This window comes from Phascolarctos cinereus, unplaced genomic scaffold (assembly GCF_003287225.1).
Source record: "Phascolarctos cinereus isolate Bilbo 61053 unplaced genomic scaffold, phaCin_HiC Scaffold_7;HRSCAF=346, whole genome shotgun sequence".
Taxonomy (NCBI): domain Eukaryota; kingdom Metazoa; phylum Chordata; class Mammalia; order Diprotodontia; family Phascolarctidae; genus Phascolarctos; species Phascolarctos cinereus.
Genome location: NW_027556180.1, coordinates 31176339 through 31195808, shown reverse-complemented (window position 1 = coordinate 31195808; position 19470 = coordinate 31176339). Strand labels below are relative to the sequence as shown.

General features: G+C 38.3%; 1 protein-coding gene across 7 annotated transcripts in view; it reads left to right on the top strand.

The window, feature by feature from the left end:
• The window catches only part of PHC3 (polyhomeotic homolog 3), a 65197-nt gene that overhangs the window by 15011 nt on the left and 30716 nt on the right, over window positions 1-19470 (top strand). For 2 of the 7 annotated variants that reach the window (XM_020980269.2, XM_020980281.2), the window contains exons 5-9: window positions 4173-4331; window positions 6350-6448; window positions 11164-11410; window positions 14953-15824; window positions 16131-16178. In XM_020980269.2, the coding sequence (XP_020835928.1) occupies window positions 4173-4331; window positions 6350-6448; window positions 11164-11410; window positions 14953-15824; window positions 16131-16178 (1425 nt within the window). The remainder of the gene's footprint in view (window positions 1-4172; window positions 4332-6349; window positions 6449-11163; window positions 11411-14952; window positions 15825-16130; window positions 16179-19470) is intronic. The other 5 variants (XM_020980273.2, XM_020980271.2, XM_020980276.2 and 2 more) reach the window with 5 other exon arrangements.

Genomic DNA, 19470 nt, shown 5'->3' with positions numbered 1-19470 from the left:
GATGCTGTCCTCTTGGCCAGCTAGGAAGAAGGACCTCATCAGTATGGCTTAACTTGTTTTAATGATTCGGATCTCCACATCTTCTACCACTTAATCTTTCTTCTAGCTCACAGGTCTGAGACTCCATTTTCTCCCCTGGTTTTTTTTTTAGTTAGCTTAGGAACATGTTTTTAAAATCATTATTATGCTTGGTGGTAGAATTCCTTGCATTGCCCAGAGATGTCAGAATTTGGAGGGGTGGACCCAGACTTCTTTTTAGTTAAGCGCTTGACTTGATAAAAAGCAGACCATCCTTTCTTTACTGCACATTATCTTAAGAAGTTGCTAGGTGGGGGACAGCTAGGTGGCGCAGTGGATACAGCACTGGCCCTAGATTCAGGAGGTCCCAAGTTCAAATCCAGCCTCAGACACATAACACTTCCTAGCTGTGTGACCCTGGTCAAGTCACCTAACCCCAAATGCCTCACCAAAAACAAAACAAAAAAAACTCCACATAGAAGTTGCTAGGTGAAAGACATTAAGGACAAGAAAGATCTGTTAAGTCAGTAGTTGATAGAGTTGCTGGGTCTGGGGTCAGAAAGACTTGAATTTATATTCAGCCTTGGTAGCTGTGTGACCCTGGGCATAGCCCTTAACTTCTCTGACTCTGTCTCCTCAGTTGTAAAATGAGCTGGAGAAGGAAATGGCAAACCACTGCAGTATCTTTGCCAAGAAAGCCCCCAAATGGGGTCGTGAAGAGTCGGACATGACTGAATGAACAACAGTGCCCAGAAGGAACATACTTTATGATAGTTTTATTTACTCAGATCCTTAAAACATCATAGTATCAATGAGGGTATCCCAGAAATCAGTTTCCTGTTGAAGGCATCTAATTAGAAGATGAGTTTAGGAAACTAATGCATCTTTTTCCAAGTTTTACTTATACTTGCAAGTTTTATTTCTTCTGGCTGTATCAGCGTCTTGACATCTGGATAATGTTTTGTTGTTTTTGACAATACCAAAAACTTCTGTATGGAGTATAATGTTGTGTAATGAAAAACTTATTTTTTCTTTTGCCGTTGTCTTTGTTATCACATAAAAGTCATTTATTACCTACTTGATAAGCCACAGTATCATTTTTTTTTTACTCTTGACATTCTGTAGAGGATCGTACTAGCGTTTTCACATATTTATAGTATGCTTGGAGTTTTCAATTCCTAATTCTTTTCTTGCCTTTGTGATACTGTATTGTGAATTTTTTCATCAAATTTATGTAAATGACAACATGAAGTACTTGGAGCTATTTTTCTTAAATAGCGCTAGGCTATTTTTGAAAAATCATAGTTAAAAACTGCCTTTGGACAATAATCTGTTGGGTAGTAATTGAATTCCTTGATTGTATTCAGTTTTATTTTTTCTCTCTGAAAAGTGGTAGTTTCATTTTCTGTTGAGTTTTGGATCTGAAGTCTTTTACTAATCACATCCATGTGTATATTTTTGTATATGAGTGGCTCTGAAAGTCACAGAATCTTAGTGTTGGAAAGAACCTTGGAAATCATAGAATTAAATTTTGAGCCAAATGGAATCTTGGAGATAGCTAGTTCAACCTCTTAATTTTACAACTGAGAAATCGAGGCCAGAGAGATGAAAGGATTTGTAGCTAAATAGGGAATGAGTGGCAGAGGCAAGATTTGAACTCAGGCCTTCTTGCTCCAAATCCAGTGTTCTTTCTCCTATACTGTGCTGATTTGCCAGCCCTCCTTCTGATGCAGGAATCCTCTCTTCAAGGCCCTAACAAGTAATCACCAGCCTTTGCTTGGTAACACCTCGTGATGGGGACACTCACCACCTCCCAAGGGGATACAGGCTCTTTACCTAGACGAGGGTCTTTATTACCTTTCCAGCAAGGGCCTGTGCTCTAGATTTTGGAGCAGAGTGAGTTTTATCCCCATTCTCCCCCGTCTTCTCTTTTCATGGCCAGCTATCCCCGACCTTTTTCATGTGGGCCTGGGTGACATGCTTTTGAGTCTTGCCACCTTCCCGCTGACTTTGTGCCTCCAGTTAGTTTGCTTTTTGTAATCTAGAACAGTGCTTGAGGTCCTTTTCTCCTGAAAAGTGACCCGCCTCCAGGTGGATACTATGTTCTCAGTGAGGGGCCAGGCAGTTGGTGCCGTTCACTGCTGCTCGGTTTGCCTTTGTCTGCATTTTATCTTCTTCCATTCCTTCATCCGGCCAGTCTGGGATTCTCCCACAGCCACAGCCCTCTGGGGTTTTTGTGTGACTCTTTGCCTGGATGCTCTCTAGTGTGCTTCCAGCTTCAGATTGGTGTAATTTTTTCCGGTACGTGCCCTTTTGTTTCTGCATCACGTTTATTTTTGGCTCTGTCTCCTTCCCCCTGCCCCTCATACTTAGGTTGACAAGCCTCTCTCCAGCTCTTAGGAGGTGTGCTGCTTTTCTGGCCATGGGACCAAAATTCTGTGTTGAGCTGTCAGCCCAAACCAGGAACTTCCTCTAGACTAAAACGCCTTTCTCTGCGTCCTCCCCTTTTGGTGCTGCTCCTTCCTGTCTCCCCCCGAGGCTGCATGTTATGTGGAGATGCTTTGCAGATTTAGCTCGCTTCCCCACTCAAATGGCCAGATTTGCTTGGGGGCTAGCAGGCTCTCCATCATCCTGGACCAATGTGCTTTCTGGTTTCTCGTGTCTCCTCCAGTGTGTGACTGCCTGGGCGCCTTCCCGGGTCAGTGAGAGTTGCCTTCTCCCCGGGTAGCTGTGGCTTCCTTCTCCTTCTCCTCCTCCCCTTCCTCCTCGTGCACACGTGCCAGCAGGCGCTTCAGGGATTCCTCATTTCTTTTGTGTAGCCATTACCTCTTAACCATGTCTTTAATCACTAATCACTTGATTATTTTTTGTTCTGAAACTGATTTCATTTTTGGTGGGGATCCCCTAGTGAGGAGGGGGCAGCTAGGTGGTGCAGTGGATAGAGTACTGGGCCTGTAATCAGGAGGACTTGAGCTCAAATCCAGATTCAGACACTTACTGGTTGTGTGATCCTGGGCAAGTCACTTCACCCTGTTTGCCTCAGTTTCCTTATCTGTAAAATGAGCTGAAGAAGGAAACGGCAGACAACTCCAGTATCTTTATCAAGAAAACCCCAAATGGGGTCACAAAAAGTCATCCATGACTGAACAACCTAGTGAGGATGCCCCTTCTCTCAGTGCCCCCCATCAGTCAGTTTGCACCTTTGATTCTTCAGCAGGTGTGGGAGACACTGGAGAGGTTAAGTGTGTTTAGATGGGGCATTAAGTGCTTGTACTTCTTACTCTGAGACCAGCCCTCAGCTCATTCTCCTCAGGGTTTTTTTTTCTTTTTGCTAGGCAATCAGGGTTAAGTGACTTTCCCAGGGTCACACAGCTAGTAAGTGTTATGTGTTGTGTGTGTCTAAGACCAGATTTCAACTCAGGTCCTCCTGACTTCAAGGCCAGAGCTCTGTCCACTGCGCCACCTAGCTGCCAGTCTCAGGGTTTCTTATTCCCCAGTTTCTGCTGTGAATCAGTTCTCTGATCCTTGCAGAGGATTTCCTCTTCCTCTGGAATGAGCTAGACTGTATAGAAGCTTTCTTCAGGATGTCACTTAGATCCCATGCATAGTCAGCAGCTGCTTTGCATAGACGTGTCTCTCTGTGGGGTGCAAAGACTGGGGTTCTCACGCAGTGCTAGAGCAGGGTCTTATTTTTTTTCCCTCTCTAGTTCAGAATCCCCGCCATTTGATAGAATATGCAAAAGTACTATTAACTAAATTACTGGGGTGTTCTAGTTATTAAGTAGAATATTGAAATAGTGATGTATTGTTGTTTATAAAAGCAGGAGAAATGATATTTTAATCTTGAAGATTAGGCATTTTATTTAAACAAACGATTATTTTTCTTAAAAGCTGGCCTCAGTGCTACCCAGTACATGCTAATACTTACCTACGTGCAAGTATCACCTAATCTGGGGGACCACAGAAAGGATGGCGTCCCCTTGCACTAGAAAGTGTTTTTATTTTGTATTTAACAAAGGGTTAGGGGGGCCCTTTCTGAAGCTTTGTTTTGGGGGCCCACAGTTTAAACTTATATCATTGATTGACTGGCTGTAGCTTGGTCTAACTTTAAAGCAAAAGATTTGGCCTGTGACCAAATATTTTTTCTTCCTTAGATCAACCTCTCTACTTCTCCTACACCTGCACAGTTAATAAGCCGCTCCCAGGCTTCCAGTACTACCAGCAGCAGTATTACCCAACAGACTATGTTACTAGGGAGTACATCCCCTACCTTAACGGCAAGCCAAGCTCAAATGTATCTACGAGCTCAAATGGTAAGACACGAGCTGCCAGAATCTTCAGTATCCATTTTCTTAGATTGAAGACATTTCTAAAATGATTGGTGGGGTAGTTGTCCTCTTCTGCTTTAGGTGATGACAGATTTCAAGGAGCTTTAATAGTTTAAAAACATTTCAATCAATAAAATGCTGTTTAGACTTTTCGTATTTATTTTTTGTTTGTTTAAGTGTTAAGCTGGTAAAGTTATTGGAGGTAGAAAAGTTCCCCTTCAGATAGAAATGTGAATCTTTTTCAGGGAATAGAATTACTACAAATTTGGTTGGAAGTTTGGTGCTGAAAACAATGAGTGCCATTTGGGATTTGAAGATATTTCTTACCCTATCCAATCCAGGATGGGATTTCCCTTGATAATTCTCGTAATTGATTATTTCCCATTTTATATTCTGCCAGTTGGTTTGGATAGCTAAAGATGTTATTCAACAAATATTTATTTAGCAGCTATTGTTGCTTAAAACAGATGCGAGGTACTGAGACCATATTGACCCATTATCAATAAAGAGAGATTACTCTTATAATATTGTCTTCCTTCCTTTGCCAAATTTTGTAGTTTGATTGAGGAATTGAGAAGATGAATTGTGTTTAACCTGGTGGCAAACTGCCTGAGGCTTAGTGGTGTAGATGTTGTAGAAAGTGGGGGAAAGATATGTAGGCCGAAAACCCCACATCTTGACCCTCATGTCTCAGCCCCAGAGGCCACAAGAAACTTCCAGTCAAATTTCTAAGAAGAAGCAATTTTATCTGTCTTTATTCATAGATTATCACCATGGATTTATCAGATGTCTAGTTTTAGGATTTTGACTACCTTTTGTATACACACAATATTCTTTCTAGAAACATGAAGTTTATAGTTTTTAGGTTGTTCATAGTCAGATGTGGTTTTCATATATGTCATAAAATTTTAGTTTTACTTGTTAGAATTATACTTTAATGTTAAAATTTAATTTAATTCAACATACTAACGACATTTTATTGACAATTTAATATAAACAAAAAATAATGCTTTTGAGGTATTTTATGTTTATCTAAATATAAATTTTAAAGTAAGTTAAACCTTGAAATAACCTGTTATTTCAATACACTGTATCTAATAATTATAAATAGGTTATGCTCTGTTGTGAATATTAATGGGGACTAACATAACATTGAATAAAGTTCCCTACTGAAGAGGGATGGTGATAAGAAATTTACATTTGTCATCATCTTGTTACCTTTTTTTCAAGAAGCCTTCTTGGGCTGTGCTGTTGTATCATTTTAATGTTTCATTGTGGTGCATAGTTCAGTAGCGACTTTTTCTGCATGTCTAGTCTTTAAAGTTACTTCATCCTAGATTGGTTCCGTCGTTCAAATCCTGGCCTGGCCTGGCCACTTTATAAGTTATGTGGCCTTGCGCCCATTACTTTCCCTCTCTGGGCCTCAGCTTTCTGCTCTGCAAAATGGAAGATTTGGACGATAGGGTTCTAAATCTATGATCATGGGAGGGCCCTGCCTCTCTGTCTCCTAGAGATTTAGGCTAGAGTAGTGGGCAGTTGTCCTTTTTAGGAGAGATGACTGCAAAAGGATTTTTTTTGGGGGGAGGAATTTTTTTCTGGATTTCTTGCACAGATTTAGTTTGTACTTGGGATCAATTCATTGGCTCCTTCTAGACATTTATTTTTAAATATATAATTGCTAGCTTTTGGGAGCACTTGTTCTGAGGAATTCCTGTCAACAAAGAACTTTTTTGAGCTAGTCTATTTTATATGAAATATATTTCTTGTATGATAAAGATGTTAAGATTCTTCCTACTCATAATTAGCAGAATCTTTTTGCACATGAAACCATTTAAAAGTTAGATTCAGACATAGTGAATTTTGATTAGGGAGTGCTTCTAGATGATATTATCTTTCTATCACCAGCTTCAGTCTCTTTTACTTGCTTTACATGTGTGTGAGGCCTGTTCTTTTGTCTTCAGGGTTGTTCTTTGTTTTTTTGTTTTTACTTTCTGTCTGTACAGCTGATTTTCACACCCGCTACTACTGTGGCTGCTGTACAGTCTGACATTCCTGTTGTCTCCTCGTCATCGTCACCTTCCTGTCAGGCGGCAGCTACTCAGGTGAGCCGGGGGAGGTTCCTGGGCGCTAGTCAGTGAATGTGCGCAGGGAGCTGACAAGGGATGCTGTTGTTTCTAGCCATTTGGGATACGCTTGGGGGAATTGATGTTTATAAAATTAGTGAATACTTCAAGGAAGAGGCGACAGACAGAGTTGCATATTCTGCAGGGATAATTAAATAATTTAGATCTATGAGATGATTGAGCATACATCACATAAACTTCTGTCTTCTGTGACCTAGGATATGTACCTTCAGTAAACGTTCATAACAGTAGTTTAGTTTATTGAAGTGATTGAATACGAAGCAAGTGTCTTTATTGATTATCTTCTAGGCTTACATCACATTTTCATTTTTTGTGCAGTAGACTTATTATTTGATTAGTGTAACATTTGTTCTTTTGGGTAGATTCCTTTACAAATGGTCTGTAATTCTAAGTAAAGGATGTAAAAAAAATGACATGAGTGAATGAAAGAGTCCATTTTAAGATACCAGCGGTATCTCTGCCTCAGCTAGTATTTGAAAATAACTATTGTTCGAACAGATGTTTGGGTCATCATTACTGCTGCTTATGTGGACTAGGTGGTCAGAGAGGACTTCTCAGGGCTGATTGCATAGTCTCCTACTGTGGTAAGAAAGAAAGGCTGTAGGAAATGTAGCTGCGAAAAACTTATTCCATGATTTTATTTATTAGTTGTTTAAAGGTATTGATAATGTGGATAGCACTCATTTTACATAAAATAACTGCTTTATGGAAAAGTTGGCTATAAAATGGGTCCTATTTTTCCAACAGCTTCTCTTATAAATCTGAGCTATTTTCTCAGGGAAAAAAGTCTGCCAGTAGACATAATTGGAAACTTTTGGCAAAAAAGGAGTGTTAAAGATAGAAGTCATATTAAATTTAAGCTATACCCAGCTCACTGTGTGACCTTATGCCATTTACTTGCCCTCTCTAGTTCTCATTTTCCTTATGTATAAAACCAGATCAGTCCGTGAGACGAGCTGTAGGTCCCCCTTGTAGGAAACCTAGGTGGTGCAGTGGATAGAACCTGGAGTCAGGAAGACCTGTTGTTCAAATTGGATCTCATACACTTACCAGCTGTGGGACATTGAGCAAGTCACTTAACCTCCATTTGCCTCTGTTTCCTCATCTGTAAAATGGGGATAATAATAGCACCTACCTCCCAGGGGGGTTGTGAGGATCAAATGAGGTGATCTGTGAAGCACTTAGCCTGGTGCCTGGCTTGTAGGAGACTAGTACTGCATAAGGGTGATCTATCAATATTACTATGACTGCTACCAAATTCTGTTGTATCCATGTAGTTTGTTTGGATCTCTTTTGGTCTGTGTATTTATGGCATGTCATAGTACTTGACAACCATATAGTAGCTGCTTCTGTGAACGTTCCTGTCTGATGCCTGATGGACTCTAGCTCAGGAATTCTTCAGTTTCTTTAACATGACTTAAGGCCTTGCTTTATCAGCACCTACAGATTGGATGAGGGATAACTAGTTATATTTTTATAATCCTAACTTTATAGAAGTCATCACAGTAGTAAGCATAAACTTTCTGTACTTAAGAAATTAATTGAATTCTAGCATAATAATTCCATATATAAATTGTGTAACTACTTCAAGACACTGCACTTAACCAAAAATTATGGGGCATTTGCAATAATGCAAGAACATTCAGTGTTAAGCTACTTAAATGAAGATTGTGTAGCCTAAGGTTTCATTAATAAAGTGAAAGTTTTTTTTCTCATGATTCTCATCTTAAAACTAGAACACTGGTATAAAATGATGAGAAATTTGGAGTCATCTAGCCTTGGTTACTGTTTTGGCAAAAAAAAAATCATGAGTTAATTTTATTAAGAAGGAGTATGTTTATAGAAGACAGGGTCCTGGATATTGAGGTGAGAAGTGAGCAGTGTAATTTAAGTTGGAGGTATTTCATTAGGAATCCAGAGACTTACACTCTGGTCCTGGCTACCTTTACACTTTTTACACATTTTTACACATTTTTGAGAACTTAGCGAGACATCGAAGAGATTCTTTAGGAGGAAATAGTATTTCGTTAAGAATCGGGAGACCTGAGATCTAGCCCAGGCTACCACTAATTACATCAATAATTACAGCTACTCTTATAGTATCTTTTTTCTTTTAATCTGGAGAGGGGTGGGGAAAGGATACCATTACCTATATCCTGTCTACTTTCACTAATTTGTTAGAATCAAGCAAAGTAATGGATGTACAAGTGATTTTTAAAAGGATTACAATCTTTAAAAAAGTATGAAGTGTTATCATGTAAGGTGGTATTATTAACTAATATACTCCCCCCCAATTTTTTTGCAGAAATAAAGAGAATCTTATACTATAGTAATGTTGATAGTCCATTTTGGGGGGAAAGAAGGGAAGATTTCTTCTTTATTTGAGAAAAGCAGAATTTTTTCTCCAGAAATGAAGTTATGCCACAAAAATCTGATTGTCATATTGACATGATGAAATTCGTTTGTCACATAGTTTAGAAGTCATGCTTAAAATACATCATTTCTATATTTCCAAGCCAGAAATAACACAAATGTTATATACACACATGTAAATATAAATTTTGAAGACATTTTAAAAATCAAAAATATAAATAAAATTAGAAAGCTAAGTAGGGAAAAAAGGAAGATGAGAGTCTGACTGTCCTGTGGAAATGGGCATGTGTCAATTATCCACAATTAACAGAATGTTAATTAGCATTCTAATTTAGTGATCTAGTTTGCCTGTAATTTTTTTCATTAATTTTTTTCAGATAGCCATCTCTTGATTATCTGTGTTATAGAGTATCTAGTTTATACAAACCTTAATTTCAGATTTGTTTCTCTTCCTTAGCTGTTCCTCCCAAGTATATTTTTGAGTGCTTCACCACGTATATATAATGCCTGTATATATATGTATATATACTTTTGGCCGGGGTGGGGGAGAGGGGATATGAGCTAATTTTGGTGTTAAATTGAGAAACTATAATTAGACATGTAAGTCTGCTAGGAGAAATCAAAAGGCCACTAAGTACGTTCCAAAGTCAAAACTGTTAACACAGATACAGTTAACTCTAGGTTCGTTTATTATCAAATGCTAAGATAATTTTGAAAAATTTATGAATTACAAAAGAACCTTTGTAAGGGCTCACTGAAAGAGAAAATCTTTGAAAACATCACGGTGTTGATTAGTTACACAGTTAGCCTTGTCAGTTAGCAAGTACTCCGTGCCTTTTGTGTTGTGGGCACCCTATTAGAGGCTTACACAGAATAGATATTTGAACGGATGCAAGGGAATGAAAAGATGAATTCGTTGCTCTTGAATGTATGATCTAATTGAGGAGAAAGGTCATACATAAGAAACAAGAAAAGAGCATATTTGTAAAGCAGCTCCGTAACATTCACTTCCTCAGTTCCCCTGAGGGCCAGTGTTACCACAGATTCATAAGACACAGTTGTACTGAGGGGCAGGTTGGTGCGGTGAAGTAAGAAAGACCTGAGTTCAGACGTTGCCTCAGATGCTTAGTAGCTGGGAGACCCTGGACAAGTCACTTCATCCTGTTTGCCTCCTTTCCTCATCTGTAAAATGAGCTGCAGGGGGAAGTGGCAAACCACTCTAGTATCTTTGCCAAGAAAACCCCAGAGGGGTCGGGAAGAGTCGGACATGTCTGGAAAATTACTGAACGGCAACGACAACAACAGACAGTTGTATGAGGCAGGACTGCTTGGGGAGGGCAGGGGCTCCTGGGGGGTGGGGCAGGGTTTCTGAGTGTGTAAATTTGTGTTTGTTGCTAGCAACGTCAGAGGCCTCAAGACTTGTCATCCAGCCTCTTGGGGTTCTTCAGCCCGCCCTGTCTTAAGAACTGAGTTTCCCTATCTTGGGAATATCATCTGATCAGTTTATGAAAGTTACTTCCAAAAATGAAAAACATACCTCTAGGAGTTGTTAAATTAATTCCTTCATTTAAAAAAAATCTTAAAAGGTAGTTAGTTGAAAGTTCTTTTGATAAATTTAATTATATATTTAACTTATTAAGGCATTTAATAGAAGAGGCAGCTAGGTGGTGCAGGCAGCTCTGGGCTTGGACTCAGGAGGATCTAAGTTCAAATGTGGCCTCAGATACTTAACTAGCTGTGTGACCCTGGGCAAGTCACTTAATTTCTGTTTATCTCAGTTTCCTCATCCATAAAATGGGGATAATAATAGAAACTACTTCCCAGGCGGGTTGTGAGACTCAGATGAGATAATTGTTATAAGTGCTTAGCACAGTGCCTGGCACATAGTAAGCACTGTATAAACATTAGCTATCATTATTGTTGTTGTTAGAAAATATAGAATAAAAGGCAGTCCTATCCTATAAACATTACAGGTGTTTGTGTTTAATTATATTAAAGTGCAACATATTGAGTTGTTGTTAAACTCATTTTTTTGCTAATTTAGAAATTATGCTGTTTTCACCAAATTCATCTTGATAATTTTTTTCTTTCACCTGTTTCTTAAAAAAAAATCCTTTTTATTCAAGAAGTGGCTGTTTTATTGTACTTCTTCCTTTATGGCTTATCTAGTTTTTTAAACGAAACTATCTGATTGAAAAGCAGAGTATTAATATTTAGTCATTACAAGTTTACTAGCAATTATTACTGTATCTGTGTTGTTGATATTCTTTTATCTGAACTTGCTGTTATGTGACTCTTAGGTTCAGAATTTAACGTTATGCAGCCAGAAGTTGGGTGTATTATCTAGTTCGCAGAATGGCCCACCAAAAAACAGTAGTCAAGCTCAGTCATTGACCATTTGTCATAATAAAACGACAGTAACCAGTTCCAAAACCAGTCAACGAGACGCTTCTCCAGAAAGCAATAAGAAAGGAGAGAGTCCCAGTTTGGAATCTCGAAGTACAGCTGTTACACGGACGTCAAGTATCCATCAGTTAATAGCCCCAGGTAGGATGAGACTTTTGGTTAAAGTGGATATTCATGTAAAATGAAGCTGTTAATGGACTGTCAGAAGCGATTTGAATGTTTGAAGTTTGGTGAGGAATTGTTCCATTTAACCTTTTCATTTGTAACTGATACAGACACTCATGTTTTGCACAGAGTTTCATTGAATATCAGTAAAGATAGTTTTTAAATCAGTTCTTTTTTTAATGGACATTGATCATAACTGAAACTTACATTCTGCAAATTGTATTTGTTAATGTTAAAGAAAAATCTCTCCATTTCCTGGTTTTAGCTTATGTGCTTTCAGTTGCTGACATACTTCTTAGCAGTTAGCAAAACATAGTACATTCATTCTTTGAATAATAATGGTACTTTTAAATCACCATCTCCTTTTAATAACAGTTTCATAAACTGAAAACATCTTAATAACTACATTTTGAAAAAAGGGAACTTAGAAGTCCAACAATTAAAGTCACAATACTAGAACAGTAAAGTTGATATTTTGCATTATCAGTATTTTCCTAACAAGTATAATATTAGTAGGACAACACTTCTGTCATATTCCTAACTTGTGGGAGGACATGGACAAGAGTTGCCCAGGATTGGAGGGAATACCCACACTAATGAGATCACAGGTCTGTTTGACTTTTTAAACAAATTGACCTGTAGTATAACTAAGACCTGACTTCTGTTCAGAAATAGGTTTCGGTCTCTCCTTCCTGTACAGACTGCTGTTCCCTGCCTTCCTGCCCCTTCCTTTCTACCTTCACCCCAAAAAACAGTCTCAAGGACAAACGAGTTTCCCCTGGTGAAGACAGTCAGAAGACTGATGGGGAAAATGGCTGTCATCCAGACAAATGTTAAATACCAGCAACAGGGAGACAGTGTTCTTTCAGTGACTGCTTTGGAAACATTTCAAATAGGATCTTGGGTAGGGGGAATAGAATTTAGGTTAATTTTGTGTCACTTCCCTTCCCCATCTCATCATCAGTAAAAGCAGCAAAGCTGGGGGAGGGGGCGTGGAGAAGAGTTGTCTTCAAGAAAAGAAAGCCATCTGATTGAGAATGTGGAAAAAAGTGGCACCTCTTTGTATCCCTTTCTCCTTTCATAGATGGGTAATCCTATCAGTTATAGGCCACACATCCCATTGGGGTGATAATAGGGACCTGGAGGAGGGGGTGAGAACATCAGTCAGGAGAATCAGGTAACAACTTGAAGTCAGGGGGGCCAGTCATGCTCATTGGCAGCTGAGGTTCAGATCTCCTTGTTTATAGGAACCCCTCATTTCCTACCACAGTGCATTGATAAATAAAAGAGCCAAAGCTACAACCACTTACTCATTCAGAATGATAAAATTCTCTTTGAAGGGTTTACACAACTGTCAGTTACAGCAAACTGAGTCACTGATGGGGGTTTCACTTCTACTTGGGCAGCAGCTATGTCCTGATTTGGCTACCACCCATCGCTGGTGGGAAACTGATCTGAGGGTGAGAATTTCTCTAGGAACCCAAAATAAATGTTCCTACTTTTACCCTGCATATGGCTTGTTCTTAGAGACTATTTTTATATTAAAAGTTTAAGATACACTCCAGTATGGGATAGACTTCACCAGTGGGCCTATGGGAAAAGCTTTAATGAGGAGAAAAAATTATTATTGATCTAGAAATAGTTTCTATGTAAATATTTGCTTAAGATTTGTTTTTGTAAGCACTTAAGTACTTCCCATCTTGTTTATATTAAATTTTAAAAGTAAATCCTAATGCCTGTTGGAATTCTTAAGTAATGGAAATTTGGATTTTCGTAATTGATCTTTTGTGTGTGTGTTTATGAAACAGTCACATTGAATTGTTTGTTCTTGAAGAGGTTGTCAGGGTGTAAATCCAGAACCTTTAATTTCATGTTTTCTGAGATCTGTTCCAATTCTTGACTCCTGTAATGTCTTGTGTCAAAAAAATACACTTTTTAAAGTCTTAGTTTGAATCGAGGGCCTAGTGAGCAGACAGTAGACCCTGAGTCAGGAAGAGCTGCCATCCCAGGTCGTGATCTCTGGCATAGACTAGCTGTGACCCCAGGCAGCTTTCTGAGGCTCTAAGATGTAGAGAAGAGACTGACTTGCCTGGGTAGAGGGAGTTTCCTCATATTAATGAAATCACAGGTCTAGACCCTCTCTCTCATTTAGCTTTAAATCCTGGTTTGGTGGCTGTGTGGAAATTTTCATTCAGTGATAGGTGTCGGATTTTTTTGTTTAAGTAATTAGATTTTTGTTGGACCTTCTAAATACCTCTTTCTCAAGATGTTATTTCTTCATAAACTATCAAGAGATTTAAATTATACCAAGTGCAAATCGAAATAAATTATAAACATGAAAATGTTTGGAACATTCATTTATCTATTATCGCAAACATAATTGAATATGAAAATAATATTCATAGAATTGTATCAATTATATACTAAATTTTTAGATAAGATCTTACTTTGGAATATTTATCTGTAATTAAGCTAGCATTTAAATTTCTTCTCCACTGAGAGCTATGTATCACTTCTTCAGTGTTTAGATAGGAAGCATTGCACTTAAAATCTGTTTTGTGGGACAGGTACTGTGCCATTGAGGCAGAATGAGAGGGACCCCTCAGCTGAGGTTAGTCCTGAGTCATTAGTTAGATTGTGAGTGGTTTGTTTTGGGGGGACAAAAAGAGCCACATAAAAACAGATTTAAAATTTTCCCAGTGGCAGGAATCTACACTAAAATTCATATCAAGCCAACAAATATTTATTAAATGCCTTCTAGGTTCTAGGCCTTGTTCTGTGTTGGGTTTAAAAAAAAAAGGCATGGGCTTCTACTTCATTATCTCTTTCCTTGATCTGAAATAGAGATTATGCAGCTCTTAAAAAGCTTACATTTATTTCAGTTGTATTGCTGATCTTTCCCATAGTATTCATGCTAGGTTCATAATTATTTTTGAAAAATTAATTTTTTTCTTTAATTGGATTCCCTTTCATGGCCTAAAAGAATAGGGACCTTGGCCCAAAACTGAAAAATTTGCAAATTGGGAAGCCACATATTAGGTACTTACTTACCTTGAATAATAGCTAGAGTTCTATTCAGACACAGATTAGGAAGTATCCTGATGATATTTAAGATATATGTGGGAGTACAATATCTTTGCTGACTTTGAAACTATTTTTTATGTCTTGCCTTGATTCAGTGGTAGCAAAAAATAGACAGTATTCTAAAACTTGCCCAAATTTAGTATAACTATTCCAGTGACCTTGTGTGAGATTTGACAAGTGTAAGCCCAGTCCATCTGTTGGTTTGCATTTTGAACCATTTATTTTTTTAAATTTTACTTTGAAATTTACCAAAATGGAGCTCTCTGCATTGGAGTCTTCACTGTTATTAGTTTTTTTAAAGTGATATTTCCGTGTCGCCCTTATCTGGGAGTCTGGCTTTGTGGTGTGAAAACTAGGAGGATTTCTTTAGACTTTTTGTAGTGTTGTGAGATAGTTTGGAGATCAGTACTGATTGTCATTTCTTTCTCTCACAGCTTCATATTCTCCAATTCAGCCTCATTCTCTAATAAAACATCAGCAGATTCCTCTTCATTCACCACCTTCCAAGGTGTCCCATCACCAGCTGATTTTGCAGCAGCAGCAGCAGCAGCAGCAGCAAGTCCAGCCACTCCCCCTTCAGAGTCCGAGTCAGGAACCCCCCGCCTCCCAGCACTGTGTACCCGTGCCGAGCCACGGCCTCCCGGCAGCGGCGCCGAGCAGCGCCCAGGCCCAGCACTGTTCACCCCTTCAGAGCCACCCGCCTCCGCTCCCGGTGTCCCCTCCCCAGCCCCAGGCAGCGCAGCAGTCGGTTGTGGTTTCTCCCCCACCGCCCCATTCTCCCAGCCCATCTCCTGCGATCATCATTCATCCACAAGCACTTATTCAGCCCCATCCTCTTGTGTCCTCAGCTCTCCAGCCAGGGCCGAGCTTGCAGCAGCCCCCCACTAATCAGGTGCAGTCGGCCGCCCAGCCGCTGAATCTTCCATCTCATCTCCCGCTTCCAGCCTCCCCTGTGGTGCACTTGGGGGCCGTCCAGCAGTCCTCCCTGGTGTCCCCGGGGCCTCAGATTGTCTCTCCCACCGCACATCAGCCGTACTCCACACTGCAGTCTCCTCCGATCCCACTGGCAGCACCCCCCCAGTTGTCGACATCTCCTCCAGCCCAGGTCCCAGCACTGCCCTTGCAGTCTGTGCAGCCTGAAATTCTATCCCAGGGCCAGGTCTTGGTGCAGAACGCTTTGGTGTCCGAAGAGGAGCTTCCCGCGGCAGAAGCCTTGGTCCAGCTGCCCTTTCAGACTCTTCCCCCGCCACAGACTGTTGCGGTCAACCTGCAAGTGCAGCCACCTGCCCCCGTTGAGCCACCAGTGGTAAGCCCTCGGGAGCTCTTTCACTTTCTCACAGAACTTAAAAGTAGAAATGACTTCTCCTGCCTTCTCTGGTGTCCCAAGAGCTAAAATGTCCAAGTTCCAAATCAAACCAAACCAAACCAGCTTGCCATCTCTAGATGTCACTGACTGTCCACAAACATACTGTAAGGACATAATGTTGTTGTCTGTTGTAGAACAGTTGCATGCTTAATAATTTGTGGTGGTTATTAAAGTCCATCATTCATTTTATTACTATTTAAACAAATCCATCTGCTATCTTTACAGAGTTGATTTTTTTTCCCCAAGGGAATGCATTTGAACCAGTGTCATCTGCACAAAGTTTTTTCTCTTAAGGTGATTATCCTTCATAGATCCCTTCTGTTGGCTTGTGTGTTCTTAAACGTATGATTCATAGAGCTAACCTTAGTTGTACAAATTCTGCAGTCTCACCTTCTAAGAGCACTTGTTTTGGGGGTAGAGTCAGTACGTTTGTATCTGTGGCATAATTTTGTGAAGTGGATATTGTAAAGTGGGGGAAAAGATCCCAACTTTTTTTTTCCTATTTCTCATTAAAAGTAAAAACACAGTATTAAAAAAATCTCATAAATTTTAGTAAATTAAACAGTAAAGATTGGGGAGAGAGCATTGGCACAAACAAAAATGTGAGGCACAGACTTTTGAGGGATTGTCAATAGATGGAAAATAATTCAAACACAACTTTAACATTTCAAAATATTTTAAAATTTAATGTTTAACGAGAAGGAAGTTGACTTTAGACATTGATTTCTTTAGATAATTCTCTATAAGAGGTTTGTTTTTTTGTTTTTCATTTCATAACAGTCTGCACTGGCCTCTGGATTCACATACGAAGTCATCAAAAAACAATTAAATTCCAACACTAGAAAAAAGTAAGCTTCTTATTAGAGTCAGCTAAATTTTAAAAATAAGTCATTTTTTCTGAAAACTTAGAAATATACATCAGAAAACGAAGGAGTTGCAGACTCAGAGTTCTTTAGCGGAAAACTTCCTACTTGTGGTTTCTAGGACTGAAATTGAGAGCCCCTTTACTAGGGCCACTTGCACTGATCTTAGTTGACTTGAGCAGGTAACTGGTATTTTCTCTCCTTCCTTTATACACAGCTCTTCGCTTTAAAAAATTTTAAATTGAAGTACAATTTAATATGAGAAAAATCTAGAAATGAACCAAAAGGTATATATTTTCACAAAAATGTGAATAAATTTTAATTTGACTTACTTTTGCTTATTTGTCATATCTGATTAGTCTTTTCAATTTAAAAATAAAATTTCCTTGTACTTTTTATCGTCATTTGTTTTTGTCATGATAAATCTTAGGGGAGTAGATGCAGGGTAGAAGTATCAAGTCTTAGTAGTTCAAGAGTAATGATGAGGCAAAGAGTTTGTCCTTATTGGTTCTAAAAAATGGACTCAGGAAAAAAAAATTAAGTCTTTCAAAACAAAAAAAAAACCCCCAAACCTTTTCTTTTGGCCCTATTCTTGCTAATAGTTTTTTACTTTAAAAAATTCCTCTCCTAGCATTATTTCTCATATTTTCTGTCACCTATTTTCTGATGATCTAGTTACTTTTTTCCATGAAAATAATAGGCCTTTCTATTATCTTTGGTATACTCGTTATATTGCTATAGATTTTCATGGAGTATCTTTTTAATTGTCTATTTCCCTCAAGTTCCCTAATTTTTTATTTTATTCCTATACTTACTTCTCTCTTACCTTCTATCACCTATACCACCTCCTCCCCCTAAAATGCACATGTCTGTCTGGAATACATTTTTCTGATTGTTTCAAAATATTTAACTGGAGAGGTATATTTACATCATACAGGGTATGAAAAATTTAAAAGGTAAGAAATATTTAAAATAAATGCAATATGCTTGTTGAAAAGGTTTACTTAGAAAAGAAGAAAATAAGTGAAGGTTTTCTTTTTCATTGGGTAGAATGACATGTGGGAAGGTACACAATTTAGATTTAATGAACAAATATTTTTAGCTTATCTAGAAGGACAGATAGGAGGAGTCCATTTTATTGGAGAATGTTATTAGTTCTCAATATCTTCATAACAGAAACGTGTAAATGACTGGCCTACCAGAAATCTAGCTTTTCCTCAATTAACTTAGGAGGAAGACCATTGTTTCTTTTCTTTTGTATACCTCCATAAGCCTTGCACAAATAGCGTATCTCATGATTTTCTTTGCTTTGGTTTTTGAAATCGTGCCCAGTGTTTTAACATTCCTAGCACTTCTTCATTCTGATTGGCCAGTAACTTATCATGCCTTTACATGAGAGGTTCAAAAGAAAGTACAGGTAATTGTAACAAGTGCAAAATAGTATAAATGTTCATTTTGTTGGATTAATTCAGAATATGTTCTTTGGGCTGTGGGATTTTCTCAATTTGGCTCTTTCCATTCCTTCCCTTTCAACATGTTTTAAAATGAGACGTGCATGACCCAACTTTTACATTTGTAACTCTTAAATAAAAAGCCCACACAGCAGCTGCTCTGAATAGCATGCCAAGGGATTGAAGAGAATGTTTCAGCAGTTTAAAAAAGATCATGGTCATGGGAAGATAAAACAACTAAAGAAATACTAAAGTGTAAAATTAGTGAGTTGAAAATAGATTAAATTTAGTAAATGCTTTACTACTAATACTGATCTAATTACTATTGACTCAACATTTTTTTCAGATTTTTTTTTTTGGTAGGGAGAGGGGTGCAGATTGAGTTGATTCTGAGTGTGGATTAACTGCCATCCAGTGACATGTGTTGCCTTATTCTCTTTCGTGGAGGATTTCCTTTTTTATGTTAAATTGTTATGTTAATTTTAAACTTCCCCTGCTGTTCCTCTCTTGGCCTCTTAGGTGGCCATCTCCTCCAGGGCATTGTTTGGAATTTGAAATGAGAGGTCTATGCAATCCTTGATTCAGTTCACTAAATATAGGCATGTGTATAACCAGATATATGAAAGTTTTTCACATAGAAAGGACATTGAAATTTATGGAACTAATGTCTAATTTGGAGACAGTGTATTAGATGATATTTGGTTCTACTTTGATTTCAGATGTATTGGAACATATCGGAAAATAACTGAGTTTTTATCTTAATTATAGATTGTAGTATACAAATTGATCTTATTGATTTATTTTAATTTATCTAGAAAAAAGGAAAACATGAGACATCTTAAATCTTAGGTCAGCATGACTATTTGAAGGTTTTTTTAATCCATCAAAGTTATAGTTAAATATGTCATCATAAATTACATTTTACAACCTCTGTCACACTAAGTACATCTAAGTTACACTTTTTTTTAATCTAAGTTATACTTAAGCTTTGGAACATCATGGGACCTTTTTACACCTAATTTGATATTTTACATGACAAAACATTTTAGCAAGATGATTTGAAGGTGTACGTAATGTCTGTGTCATTTGTGGTTTTCACATGAGTGGATTGGAAAACTTTTATGTGTGGCTTAATATAAAACGTTTTTGGAGAAAGTTTTGAAAGCTTTGAGGGAGTGAGTGCTATTCAAAAAACCAACTACATACTTTTGTAAGCCAAATTAAGAAAAGTTCTCTGGGTAAAAGAAGGGAGAGAGTTGCTTTAGGATCACT